A 14,056-nucleotide genomic window follows, 5' to 3' on the forward strand; every position below is an offset into this window, starting at 1 on the left:
CTTGGGCATAGTTATAACTAGCAAATGTTGGAGCCAGGATTAAATTCCAGGTCTTCAGATCTTCTGTTCGTGCTAGATCATTAAAATATAATTTATATAAATTCAAGTTATATGTAAATACAATTAACTTCACTGCATCCTAGGAGCAAGTGAAACAAAGGTAACATCATTTCTCATGTAGGAAAAGGTGATGACCTCGGAAGGAAAAAAGATTGTTTTCTCAGGGTCTCCAGAACTCGCAGGAAGACTGAAGGATGTTGAGAACAGCTGGAGCGGAGTCCCGCCTCCTGGAGAGCTCAGGCTCCGCCCCCGCTCCACCTTCCCTTAAGGGATCTGTGGTGGGGGCGGTAACATGCAGTGGTGACGTGTTCCAGAAGCACTTGTTGGTTGGCTGAAGCAGCGGCCCCTCCGCCCTTCTCGGAAGTAGCCGGGGAGTTAGGGGCGGCCCCGGCAGGGCTGGCTTGCCGCGGAGGTAAACATGGCGGCCACGGACGCAGCGGCGGCGGCGGCGTCCGCAGGTTTGACCCCAGCCCCACTTCTGGCTCCAGTCTCAGACCCGACCGCGACCCGTCCCAGTAGAGGTGAAGCCACCATCCATGCGACCTCTGAGCGGTGGGGACTCGAAGCGGGATTGCGGGGAAGCCGGGCTAGGACGGCAGGGGGAAAGCGGCAGCTCTCAACCTCGACCCCTAGCCCGACTCCTGCGGGTGAGCTGATCCGGCCGTCCGTGTCGGAGCTGTCTCGAGCGGTGCGCACCAACATTTTGTGCACCGTGCGCGGTTGCGGCAAGATCCTGCCCAACGGGCCCGCGCTCAACATGCACCTGGTGAAGAGCCATCGTCTGCAGGTGAGGCCCCAGCCGGCCCCCGCCCCCAGCCGGCCTCCGCCCCCAGCCGGCCTGTCCCCACCAAAGGCAGATACGCATGCACGCCCCTCTCTGGGGACTGGCGAGTGTCAATGCCTGTAGAAGCTAGCGCCGGTCTGACATGCCCCCCCCCCCCCCCCCCCCCCCCGCAACCAAGCTTCGCTCTTCTCAGCAAACCCCTGTGTAGTGTCCAGAGCCCAGTGCTTGCCGGTAGTCCCAGCTCCGATCTGCACCATCCCCACCCCCGTACCCTTCCTACCCACTTGCGCTTCTCCCCCACCTCTATCCGATCTCACAGCGCACTAGGTGAAGTCATCAGCTACAGGTGAGGCCTGGACCACCAACCATCGATGTTGTGGTGCTAGTAAGCACAAAATCACTGCACTACCGAGGTGTAAACAAGGTGCTCTCTGAGGGCAGCGGGGGATGGATGTTGCCACGGTTGGGATCAGAAAAGGCTAATTTAAGGAGCAGGCAGCATCCCATTTGGGTGCTCCCATCCAGGAGATCTCTCTACCTGGACCCTGAGGGGTTGGGGGAGGGAGTAAAGGCGGCAGGAGCTGGTCTACAGAGAAGTCCACTGATTGAAAGCTTTTGTTGGATTGTTATGGTTGGCTGGCAACTGGGAGACGATTTAAATATACAAAGCAAAAAGAACCTAGGCTTGCTCTCCTTTTTAGGAGGTACAGACTGGTGATCAAGACAGGAGCGAGATACCCGCCCTTTGAGAACCAAGGTCCAGGTCTGGAGCTTCAGTCAAGTCAGTAAGGGTTTCTCAAGTGCCTCTCCTGAGCAAGGCATTGCGCTAAACCAAGAATACTGGGACAAGATAGTTTCTGTTCTTGGAGCTCAGTTTAACGGGGGAGAGACTACATGAAAACAGTTGTGTACAGATAAGATACATGCATGTTTAATTGGAGATAATCAGTAGAAAATGGAATTTTTATCTGAGTCTTCTGGGAAGCTGGGAGGTAAGAAATGAGATGGGATGACTATTCCATCCTTGGAGGACAGCCATCAAAAACGCAGTTGAAATGGAGTGTCTTCTTAGAAAAACAGCCTAGATGCTATTGTTACTGTAATGCAGAGTGTATGGCTGGTTGGGGAAGAATAAGGTGTAAAAAGAATGGAAAGCCAGGTGGCTTCAGAATCCTAATGAGATAATATGGGAGAACAGCTTTAACCACTGTCAGAAAATCAGGACTGTGAGTTCAAAAATGAGAAGCTAGAATGTTTTTAAATTTAAAGTGAAAAACCAGACTGCCCTCAGAAAGCATTTAGAGTTGATTTAAAATCTGCAGTAATTTTTCTTGCCCTGTTTTCTCTAACTGACATTTATCTCAAATGACTTTGTTTCAGATAGCCAAGGATTCTGGTCATTTGATTCTTGGATCTCACCAGTCCATCTTTGTGTTCTGGTTTTCAAAGGATTGCAACAAATAGTCATTAAGACTCTCTTATCTGCAAGACAATATGAGTGAAAGGAAAGGCATTTATCAAGTACCAGCTTCTCTATATGGGCACAGTGCTCAGTGCTTAGGAGACAAAAACTAGTTACATAGTCCCTGGCTTCCAAGAGCTTACATTCTGATTGGGAAGACTATACAGAAGGGAAGAAGAGGTTAAAAGAGGGGGAGGAAAAGACAGAGAAGTGAGGTAACAAGGGGGAAGTGAAGGACAGGAGCAGTGAGCATGGCAGCGAAGCTTAGGGACCCCAGTTGTGGGATTCCCCAATTCCACTGGGAGTAAGAAGGCTAGCGGTCACATGACTTGGAGATAAAGGAGGAAATATAAATTGTTGGGTTTTTTTGTTTGTTTGTTTTAAACCCTTACCTTCTGTCTTGGAGTCAATACTGTGTATTGGCTCCAAGGCAGAAGAGTGGTAAGGGCTAGGCAATGGGGGTCAAGTGACTTGCCCAGGGTCACACAGCTGGGAAGTGTCTGAGGCCAGATTTGAACCTAGGACCTCCCATCTCTAGGCCTGGCTCTCAATCCACTGAGCTACCCAGCTGCCCCCAGAAATAAAAGTTTTGAGTGTCATTTCATCTTGAATTTAAGGATCCCATAATAATCTACCTGGAGTTCGAGTTTTTACTGCTTTGGAAGGTTGCTTTTAAAGTAGATATCTTTTAGCTCCATTTCATATCTGGCTTTTCTGGTCCTTTTTGTCTTCCAAAAGCCTATGCAATTCATCCACTCCTCCTTTCTGAGTTTAATGGGCTTCCTTCAGTGGGAAGCAGGAACCACCTACCCTCAAGTCTGCTTCCTAGGTAGGTGTAGGTAAAGGAAGTTCTTTTTGTTCAGTCAAATATTTACCTAATATATGCCTACCACCCTGTTTATAGTAGGCCTGAACTGGGGAGATTTTAAAAATATTCAGCATAAATTTCTTTTTACATTTTTGGGGTGCTGGCTATAAATTATTTTAAGTTTACATATTACTCATTCAGTTAGTCATTGCCTAGCCAATTTGTGCTTATTTTATGCTACTCTTCCCTCATAAATATTCCTCCCCCCTTAAAAAATGTGAGTCATTAATCTCCCCCCCCCCCCAGTCTGTAGGAGTTGGGTCTATGTAGCTTGCTTATGTTCAGTATTTTTGGTATGATTTTTGTTTTTTAAATTCTTGTCCATATTTTATGCACTATAAAGAAAACTGGAAATTGATCCAGGCCCAGCTTTATTTGCAGAGAGCTTCCATGGAGATTGGAAACTAGTGATTCATTGAAGACTAGGCAAAAGTGCCCATAGCTTGACTGCTAAGCATTCTTTATTCATTATATTGGGGGAAGAGAGTAGAAGAATGGTCCTTTGAGAACCTATAAGCTTCCTTTATACTTTTAAAATGTGGCTAATAGGTGCTTAAATTAAATCAAATCTAGAATTTTCAGAAATGATGTGCCAGAAAAACAAAAGAAAGCAGGCTTCCAAGTTATGTGGGGAGGCTTTAGATGTAACTGAAACTTGAAATGTTTTAAATAGTAAAACATTGAACATTCCCTTTTAGGAGCCTCCCAAAAGAAATGATAAAACATGGCCATATGACCTCTTTTACATTCAGTCCTCTCTTGTCCATTCTTTTTTGTCTTTCTTCTACTTTTCTTTGTATCATTAGATTATTAAAACTGTAAAAAAAAAAAAAACCTTAAGAATCATAGATTTAGAGTTGAAAGGGCCCTCAGAAGCCACCTAGTCCTACATGAAGAAACTGAATCCTTTAGATAAGATTTTCTGGAGATCTTATATTAGAGCCAGGATTCCAATTCCAATCTGACTTCAAATCCAGCACTTTCCCCACTGTACCAAAAAAACTAGTTCAATGTCCTCATTTTATAGAGAAGACTCAGAGCAAAAATGACTTCTCCAAAGTCACACTGACCACAAAGACTCAGAACCAGAACCCAAACCCTGTTTTTCTCTCTAAATCCAGTGTTCTTTCTGCTTACTGCACAGCTCATGTACATTTCTCCAACATATTTCTTTCTTTTCCTGGATCCTAATTCTCAAATAGTAATTTTAGGATATCCCATTCATTCAAAATGCCTCAGAAACATGATCTCTTTCCATGTATAATTTGTGTGTACAACAAATATAGCACAGAAAATCTCTCACAAATACTCTGATTCAAGGGGGCAGCTTAGGTAGTTCAGTAGGTTGAGAGCAAGTCCAGAGACCGGGGGTGGGGGTTGGGGGGGTGTCCTGGATTCAAATGTGACCTCAGATACTTACTAGCTGTGTGACCCTAAGCAAATTATTTAACCCCCATTGCCTAACCCTTACCACTCTTCTGCCTTAGTAACAATATACAATATTGATTCTAAGATGGAGAAGGTAAGGGTTTTAGTAAACAAATACAGTGATTCTCATTCATGCAAAAGATCACATTCTCTACCCACCGTTAGATTTTCCTAACCTATTTAGTGCCAAACACGTCTCTTCCAACATCTGCCTCCCACCCAAAGCTTGGGCTTACTATCAGTGAAGCAGTTAGTCAAAGAAGAAGAAAAAGGTGCTTGATCTTTTTGTTACTCATTTCAGTTGTGTCCAATTCTTTGTGACCCTATTTGGGATTTTCTTGGTAAAGATACTGGAGTGGCTTGCCATTTCCATCTCCACTTCATTTTACAGTTGAGGAACTGAGACAAACAAAGTTAAAGTGATTGTCCCCTGAGATCTAAGGAACTAGATTGAGGGTGAAGGAGGAGGATAGAACTGAAGAGAAGGAGCCAAGCAATGCTATACAACTAACCTTTGAAGGTTAAGCCGAGGCAATAATAAATGGGGAAGCAGATTTGATCTGAGCTAGCTTTAATGGCTCTGAAGCCGACCAGGTATAGTGCACATCTGGGTCAGGCTGAACATTTGGACAAGTGATTGTAAGCTGTTGTTCATTCTCACATTAATATACTCATTCCATATTTGCATCTACATTAGCAGTGCACATATGTTGACAAAAAGGATGAATATGGTAAAAGAATCATGAAAAAGAAATATTTAAAAAGTATGTGGATTGATGTGATTGCATAGATAAGAGGTATTGTAATGAAGAAGACAGTGAATGGATAAGTAATTAAAGCCCTCAGATTCTAGTGCATATTATAAAATTTTTATAGCAAACAAGTTGTATTGTTCAGCTAGATTTGTCTTCCAGAGTGATTTAGTGATATGAGGTTTTCTCAAATTGTTTATCTTGGATGAGCCTGTTTGGATAATGTTGACCAAATTAATTGGTTATCTTTGGAAGACAAATTCGGAACAGCAGTGATATTATATTAAACACATAGCATATGTGGCCAGAATATTGGGCCTATATGTAGGAAAGACCTGGGTTTGGATGCCACCTCCAACACTTTATTTTCTGAGTGACTTGGGGCAAATCACTTAACTCTCAGGGCCCTCTTCTTCTGTAAGTAGGCATAATAATACTTGTAGCACCCTCCTAGATATCTAATTAAAGCACTCTGCAAGCTTTAAACTGCTCTGAAATGACAACTATTATCTGAGTAAGACTTATGCAAGGAAATGTTCTGGGTACAAGGGGTACCAAGAAATAGAACATAGATTCTGGCCTCAGATAAGCTAACATTTCTTTGGAGAGTCTGGCTATCTGCATAAAACCAAGCATATTGCTAAGTACTATGAGAAGAGGGGAAGGGCTGGAAGTGGTCAAGTGTACTAAAGGGCAATTGGAAGGGGTGGGATTAAAAAATAATCAGAACTATGGGATTTTGACAATATAATTTAAATATAAAATTGTATCTTTTACAGGATGGAATAATAAATCCAACAATAAGAAAGGACTTGAAATCGACCCCAAAATTCTATTGTTGCCCTATTAAGGGATGCCCTAGAGGTCCCAACAGACCATTTTCACAATTTTCTCTTGTAAAACAGGTATTTTAATTTTCTTAACAACTTTTCTGGGAGAAATATAAATGTTAATATAACTATAATGTGTTTTTGTGATTAGAAACTAGCAGTAAGCCAAAACATTCTATGGGAGAAAGTTTATTAAAATGTAACAGGCAGCATTCTGATGGAGAAGGTATAAGTATTAGAAGAGGATTGTTGGGAGTATTTTTAGTTTTAGGGACTGAAGTAGGGAAATACTGGTATAAAATGGAGTGGGAAGAGGACTCAGGGTAGGTTTTGAGAGATGAGAATGATCCAGGATGGCGGGGATAAGGTGGATGCCTGCTTAGGGATCTGTCTGTGTCCTATCAAGTATTTCATGTGAGCAGGATATAATCCCAGCTCATAGGGGACCATCTCAGAATAGAAATCTCTCTCAGAAGACAGGGATATTGCCCCATTTAAAAAGTGCCCAAAGCAGGTGGAGGGGGGCTGTTATCAAGGAATCATGAAGAAGGAGATCAGAGAGGATGAAGGGTCATATTTAAAATCTTATTTAATAGGACATCTGCCTTCCTAAACCCTGCCCTTATTTGACTACCTTTGTTTTTCCTTATCTAAAATAATAATTGATGCTATTAAGTTTGCTGTTTTCTTTTACATTTTTGACTAGTTATTTAAAATTGTTGTCCTCATTTTTAGCACTTTATGAAAATGCATGCTGAAAAGAAGCATAAATGTGATAAATGTAGCAACTCTTATGGTACTGAATGGGACTTAAAACGACATGCAGAAGATTGTGGCAAGACTTTCCAATGCACATGTGGCTGTCCATATGCCAGCAGAACAGCATTGCAGTCACACATTTATCGAACTGGCCATGAGATCCCTGCAGAGCACAGGTATAAGGAAATGGAATATGGGAGAACTGTGGGGCAGGTGGGTAGGATCAAGCCCTTCCCTGCAAGGGAGCTGGTTATTCTTGGGGAGAGAACTAAAGAAGATAAGATTTGCAACTAGGCAGAGGGGAACTTCATAATGTAAGGGACTTTTAAATGTGCTATAGCTGGATCCGCCCTTTGATTTCCTTTTGCCACCCACTTTTAGGCTCCTTTGTGGCTTGCTTATAGATTGGCAGATATACTAGACCACTCTTCTTCCAGAAATTATAGGGGTTATAGATGTTGCAGTGTGGATTGGTAAGTTATTTTACTATCTTGCTGTGATGTTTATGTCTAAAGGAGCCTGCCTCCTCTGAGTGTCATATTTTCTTTCTTCTGCTCCTCTCATCAAGACCAGCCTTTTAGGAGATCTATCAGAAGGAATTCAATAAGTCAGTCAACAATCATTTATTAAGGGCCTGCTATACAACCAGGTTCTTGGAATATAAAGACAAGATAGATAGTCCTGGCCCAGAAAGAACTTTGATATCCTGAGGGGAGTACAGCCTGTTCACAGCTAAGTAAACACAGGATCTATAGACAGAATAAATTCATCCTGATTGGAGACAGACACTCAAGACATAGGGTCCAGAAAGAGCTCTGGAAGTTGCTGGCAGTTGCTGATTCTTGAAAGGAACCTGCAGATTCCAAGAGACAGAGGGAAAAGTCAGGACATCTTTGGCAAAGGCAAGGAGGTGGGATATGGAATGTTAGGGATGGAAATCAGTAAGTTGGCATATTTGATTAGAGGACTGAATGAATGAGGGGGAGTGATGTGTAATCTATTTAGAGAGAGGCTGAAGTCACTGAGCCATTGAAGCTTATTGAACAGGGGAGTGATATGATTAGATCTGTATTTTAGGATTACCAATTTTAGTGGCCACATGAAGAATAGATTGGAGATAGGAAAGTCTTGATGCAGAGAGATCCATTCAGCAGCTACTACAGTAGTTAAAGTAAGAGGTAAGCAGACCTGAGTAGATGATATATAGAAGGAATTTTGAAAAACCAGACTTGACAATATTTGACATTGGATTAGCTCTATGGATAAATAAGAATGAACCGATGAAAGTGACTCCTAGGTTGTTGAAAACCTGAATAACTAGAAAGATACTGATTTTTCCTCTCCCTCCCCACCCCATTCCCAGCTCTCTTGAAGGAGAGGGAAATCAGGAGGAAGAATGGGTTTAGGGGAGAGTTAATGAATTCTATTTTGCATATGTAGAGTTGGTGATGTCTAGGTGTGATGTCTAGGTGGAAATGTCAGTTGGAGATGTGGGAGTAGAGTTCAGGAAAAAGAAGAATATATAGATGTCACATTCATAGAGATGTCCACAGAACCTATGGGAGTTGATGAGATCTCCGAGAATATAAAAAGAGGAGGGCTGGGACGGACACGGACACACACACACACACACACACACACACACACACACACACACACACACACACGATGTACCTGCAGACAAGACTGAGAAATATTTGTTACAGTAGTTGGGGGAGAATTAGAAGAGAATGAACAATATTCATATTGAAGACAGTAGCATTGTCAGATGCCATAGAGGGACCAAGAAGGATGAAGACTGATCCTTGATGTCTTTAGAGAAGATTGTTTCAGTGGAGAGGTAGGATGCAGAAAACAAAGGGGTAGATGTCAGAAAATGGAGGCAGGGAATATAAAGATAACCTTTCCTAGGAGTTTGGCCAAGACAAAAGTAGTTGTCCTCTATTCTGAAGGATTGATTGAACAAAAATAACTAAAGTTATTAAGGCTGAAACAGTGTCATGGCTTTTAGAATAATTTTTATTTCTATTAATGTTTTTAGAGATCCACCTGGTAAGAAAAGGAAAATGGAAAACTCTCTTCATAATCAACAGTTGTCCGATAAAGCACTTGAATCATTGACCAACAAACCAACCACTAGAGCAGACACTCAAGACCTGGAAACTTCAGAAATAAAGCTGGTGACTTCTTTTGAAGATTCTTGCAACTCTAATGCCAGAAAGCAAACCCTTACACCTCCAAGATACACTCAGAAGCTGCTTTTGCCGAAGCCCAAAGTGGCTTTGGTTAAGCTTCCCGTTATGCAGTTTTCACATTTGCCTATCTTTGTGCCTGCGACAGACTCTTCAGTCCAGCCTACAGTAGTTGGTGTTGATAATCAAGGGTCTGTCACAAGCACCGTTCATCTACTTCCTTTGTCAATAGGAACTTTGATCCTAGGATTGGATTCAGAGGGTTTCTCACGTAAGGAAAGCTTACCACTTTCAAAAATAGTCAACCCTGTTGCTGTTGAGCCCATTAGTACAGGTGTACAAGTGAATCTGGGCAAAAACCCAACTAATACTTTACAAGAATTAGGAAATGTGTGTCAAAAGAATAAAATTTCTTCCACCAATGTACAAACAGATGTATCTTATACTTCACAAACTCTCGTGTCACCTTCACCGTGGGCCCCTCCTGATTCCTCTGTATCTTCATGTTCCCAAACAGATTTAACATTTGGCTCTCAAGTTTCTCTTCCCATCAGTGTTCAAACTCAGACATTTTTACCCAGTTCTAAGCTAACCTCATCAATAGCAGCACAGACAGATACCTTTACTCATGCTTGTCTCCAGCCATGTGGGATCTCTCGAGAAACTCAGACCAATGGAATCCAGAGTTCAGCAGATGCCACAATGTCGATGAACCAAGCTGTCATGTGTAATGATATTTTTGAGAATGTCCATGCATACAATGTTTCTACCCCAAACATTGCAAACAATAGTTTAGTCGCTGCTCCCATATCTCACAATTTGTTACCTCAGGATGGCTGTAAGAATTTGAGTCAGGATATTGTAAAGTCCACATCCGATATGAACTTCAGCACACAAAATAATATACTCCCATCCCAAAACATGACTGATAACCAAACCCAGACAATAGATTTATTAAATGATCTGGAAAATATACTGTCTGGTAATCTGCCTGGCCAGAATTTGGATAGCCGAAGTCTCCTGGCTGACAGTAATACTGGCACTGACCCTCAGCTGTCATCTGGGTCTACCCAGAATCCAGGAATCGATTTTGACATTGAAGAGTTTTTTTCAGCTTCAAATATCCAAACTCAAACAGAAGAGAGTGACCTTAGCAACATAAACACTGAACCAGTCTTGGAATCTCTGGATATTGAAACTCAAACAGACTTCTTGCTGGCAGATAACACCACTCAGTCGTACAGTTGTAGGGGGAATTCCAACTTTCTAGGACTGGAAATGTTTGATACTCAAACACAGACAGATTTAAACTTCTTCTTAGACACTAGTCCTCATCTGCCTCTGGCAAATATTCTGAAGCACTCTAGTTTTTCCATGAGCACAGATTCGTCTGACACAGAAACTCAAACTGAAGGACTCTCTGCTGCTAAAAATATACCTGGTTTGGAAAAAGTCCAGTTGAATAGTACAGAAACGCAGACGATGAGTAGTGGTTTTGAAACCCTTGGGAATTTGTTCTTTACCAGCAATGAAACTCAGACTGCAATGGATGACTTTCTTTTGGCCGATTTGGCCTGGAATACGATGGAGTCTCAGTTCAGTTCTGTAGAAACACAGACATGTGCTGAACTGTGTTCTGTGTCAAACTTCTAAGATATTTGAGCCCAAGTTTGATGGAAAATATTTGGTAATTTTCCTTTGAGGTGAGAAAAGGAAAAGGTGGGGGGGGACGACGTGTGTTGAATGTAACTGATCTTATGCAGTTCCGTAGCCGTTTCCTCAAGATATTTGCCTCTTATTTGTAAACATGAAACGTGTGTGTTTTATAAAGTGTCAGTGTCAGTAAATTATTGTTTTTTAGTTGCTCACTATTACTACATTGAAAGTAATAGCTATCATACTCTTGTGTTTTCCGTTACACAATGAAAATTTGCATACAACTTTTTCACTGAAACCAAGTCTACCTGCTTCTGGACAATAGCCTATTTTTTTTATGCTTTCAAAACATTTTGGTCTTGAAGTGTAGAAAGTGCTTTACTGGGGAGAAAAAGTAATGAAGTATTTTGGGGGGGTTGCACTTGAAACTTTTGAACAACGTTCACTCAGAATTCCTGTTGGTTCTTGAAGCTCGTATTTAGGGTGGACAGATGCTTTCTAATCCCTCGCCTAGCAGGCCATGTCAGATACGCGTAGCTACTCTAATGTGCTTTACGATTGATGGTAATGACAGCCACGTTTTTTCTTTGTTTGGGAACCTCGCCATATGTTTTCTAACTTATGAAATTAAAAACAAAAAGCCAGCAGCCCTGCTTCAGTCTTTACCTGTACAAGTAATTACTGTGAGGAAGATACAGTGACTTCTCTGTGAGCTTCTATGGACTCTACTACATATCTGCCCAGTACTTTTAAAATGGACAGTCTTTCTTTGCTTTTCTACAAGAAACTCTCCTGTGATAATGCTCCTTAAAGGAAAATGATAGATAGAAAGTGATGTTAGTTCTGTTGAAGGTAATTGTCACCCAACAAAATCAAGAGCAAAACTGAAATTGTTTAAATTGGAATTTTTCATAATGTGACCTTGATTCTCTGAAGTGTCATAGGGCGAGTAGTGCTCCAAGAGCTACTTCTCAAAGCAAACACAATGGGCCTGAGTTTTGTCCCCTCTTGATGTTAAGAAATCTTGACCTGCTAAAAAACAAAACAAAAAGCCATTCCCAAGCCTTTATAAGCTCTTTCTCCTCTTTGGCTAAATTTGGGCAAGAATACAGTCTATGTTTCTGTTTAAAGTGCCCCAATTTTCAATATCCTCATCAATAGCCATCTCTATTAATAAAATAATCTGGTATGGGAATAATACTTGTGCCTTGGGGCTTGCTATTCTACAGGAGATTTATCCTAAGCACCATGTTAAAATTTTTTCTTAAGGCAAGAAGAATACCAAATAGTACAGTCCTAATATAAAGGCAAGAAGAAAAAGGAAGGCATCATATGTTTGATAGAGAAAAAAGATGATTTAAGAATATTGCTGGCGTTTTTCTTTGATTTGAGGAGACGGAGATTCTTTAGTTTGGCAGGCACATTTTTTTAAGTTTATAAAAATATTTTATGATTCTATTGGACATGCTTATGCTGATAGCAGGCAAGGGTATAAGGAAGCATACCAAATCTAGAAGGGAACTCTTTAAGTATGCTCAGATTATAATGTTTTGCTGCTGTTTCACTTGTCTGATACAGAGGCCATAACAATGATTTTAGGAGGTCTTAGTATTAATGATCAATAATTTCCCATTTGAAACAGTTGAATTCAGTGTGGTAGATGATGGGAAATAACTGTGATTTGATCAGATTGGATATAGATCTGGATTTCAAAACTTAAACATATAAAGCCTTAACTTAGCAATTCCATGTGTTCTTAGGATTGTCATTGCCTTAATGTTTAAACCCTCTTGGTAAAGGAACAGTGCATGTTTGTTTATGCCTTGTGTAAATACTGTATGTTGTGATCCATGCTTGAAAAAGCACTTTGTTTCAGTGATAATGAGTATTTTTTCCTTAATTCAGCCAATAGATATTTGTAGGAAAGTAAAGCATGTACAAATGAAAATAACAAATGAGGCTTGTTTCAAAAGCATTTCCCCAAAATATGTGAATTACTCAAAAATGAAATAAAGCTCATTATAAAAATTAAAATTCAGTGATTAAAGAGAAGTCAAAATCACTTAAACTGTATTGTTGAGAGTTCTTTAAGGTATTGCCTTACTCATACTTAGCTTGTCTTCATTCTAAACTTTTTACAGAAAAAGCCATGAGCCATAGTGCTTGCAACTTTTGTTAGACCAAATATGCCGAGAATTTTACTAGCAGAGATAAGTGCAAAATGGTACTTGTACCTTTGTTACAAATTTTACTTTTGATCTAGATGACAAATCTATACATTAAGCATAAGATTTTGGTTTTCATGATCTACACATTGGAAATCAGCCAGGGGTTTCAAAGAATTACTTCAGTTCATGCAAATTCTCAAACATGAACCTTTTAAAAGTACAACACTTGGGGGTAGCTGGGTAGCTCAGTGGATTGAGAACCAGGCCTAGAAACGGGAGGTCCTAGGTTCAAATCCGGCCTCAGCCACTTCCTAGCTGTGACCCTGGGCAAGTCACTTGACCCCCACTGCCTAGCCCTTACCACTTTTCTGCCTTGGAGCCAATACACAGTATTGACTCCAAGACGGAAGGTAAGGGTTTAAAAAAAAAAAGTACAACACTTTTGTGGATACAAGTATGGTTTTGCCATAGGAGCTAAGATTTAGAGGCAAGAAGATGTTTATCTCATTCCTTATCTTTTCAGTAAAAGGTTATGTGGTTCTAGGGAAAGCATTCTATATGTGCCCCAATTTACCCTGCATTAGCTAAAAGAAGTTCATCAAAATAAAAACGAATGTAACTTTGACATACTTTTAGAACTTTGCAACAGACATTCTGGTGGCTGGTGAATCATTTGAATTCTGGGATTCTGAGCTGCAATGGGCTTATCCAATTGGGTTTTCACACAAAAGTCTCCACAGATAAGGTGAGCCTCTTGGGAATGAAGAACCACCAGGCTATGTCATGAAAGACAGATCAACCCAGGTCAGAAAAATAGCAGACTGAGGGCAGCTGGGTGGCTCAGTGGATTGAGAGCCAGGCCTAGAGTTAGGAGGTCCTGGGTTCAAATCTTGCCTCAGACACTTCCCAGCTGAGTGACTGGGCAAGTCACTTAACCCCCATTGCCTAGCCCTTACTGCTCTTCTGCCTTAGAACCAATACATAGTAGGGTAAGAGTTTTGTTTTGTTTAATATAAAAGAAGAAGGAAAACAGACTAAAGCTTCTTTGCTGATAAGAATTGGATCAGAGCTATGGCCACTGTACTTCTAGCCTATGT

The 14,056-nt window shown here is 41.1% G+C and overlaps 1 protein-coding gene across 1 annotated transcript; it reads left to right on the forward strand.

Moving 5' to 3' along the window:
• Window positions 1-236: 236 nt before the first annotated feature.
• Window positions 237-12,853, forward strand: ATMIN (ATM interactor). Its single transcript, XM_001380880.5, has 4 exons — window positions 237-847; window positions 6,134-6,259; window positions 6,920-7,119; window positions 8,985-12,853. The coding sequence occupies exons 1-4, from the start codon at window positions 479-481 to the stop codon at window positions 10,786-10,788; spliced, it is 2,499 nt and encodes an 832-aa protein (XP_001380917.2). The 5' UTR covers window positions 237-478; the 3' UTR covers window positions 10,789-12,853.
• Window positions 12,854-14,056: the final 1,203 nt, after the last annotated feature.

This window comes from Monodelphis domestica, chromosome 1, assembly GCF_027887165.1.
Source record: "Monodelphis domestica isolate mMonDom1 chromosome 1, mMonDom1.pri, whole genome shotgun sequence".
Taxonomy (NCBI): Eukaryota; Metazoa; Chordata; class Mammalia; order Didelphimorphia; family Didelphidae; genus Monodelphis; species Monodelphis domestica.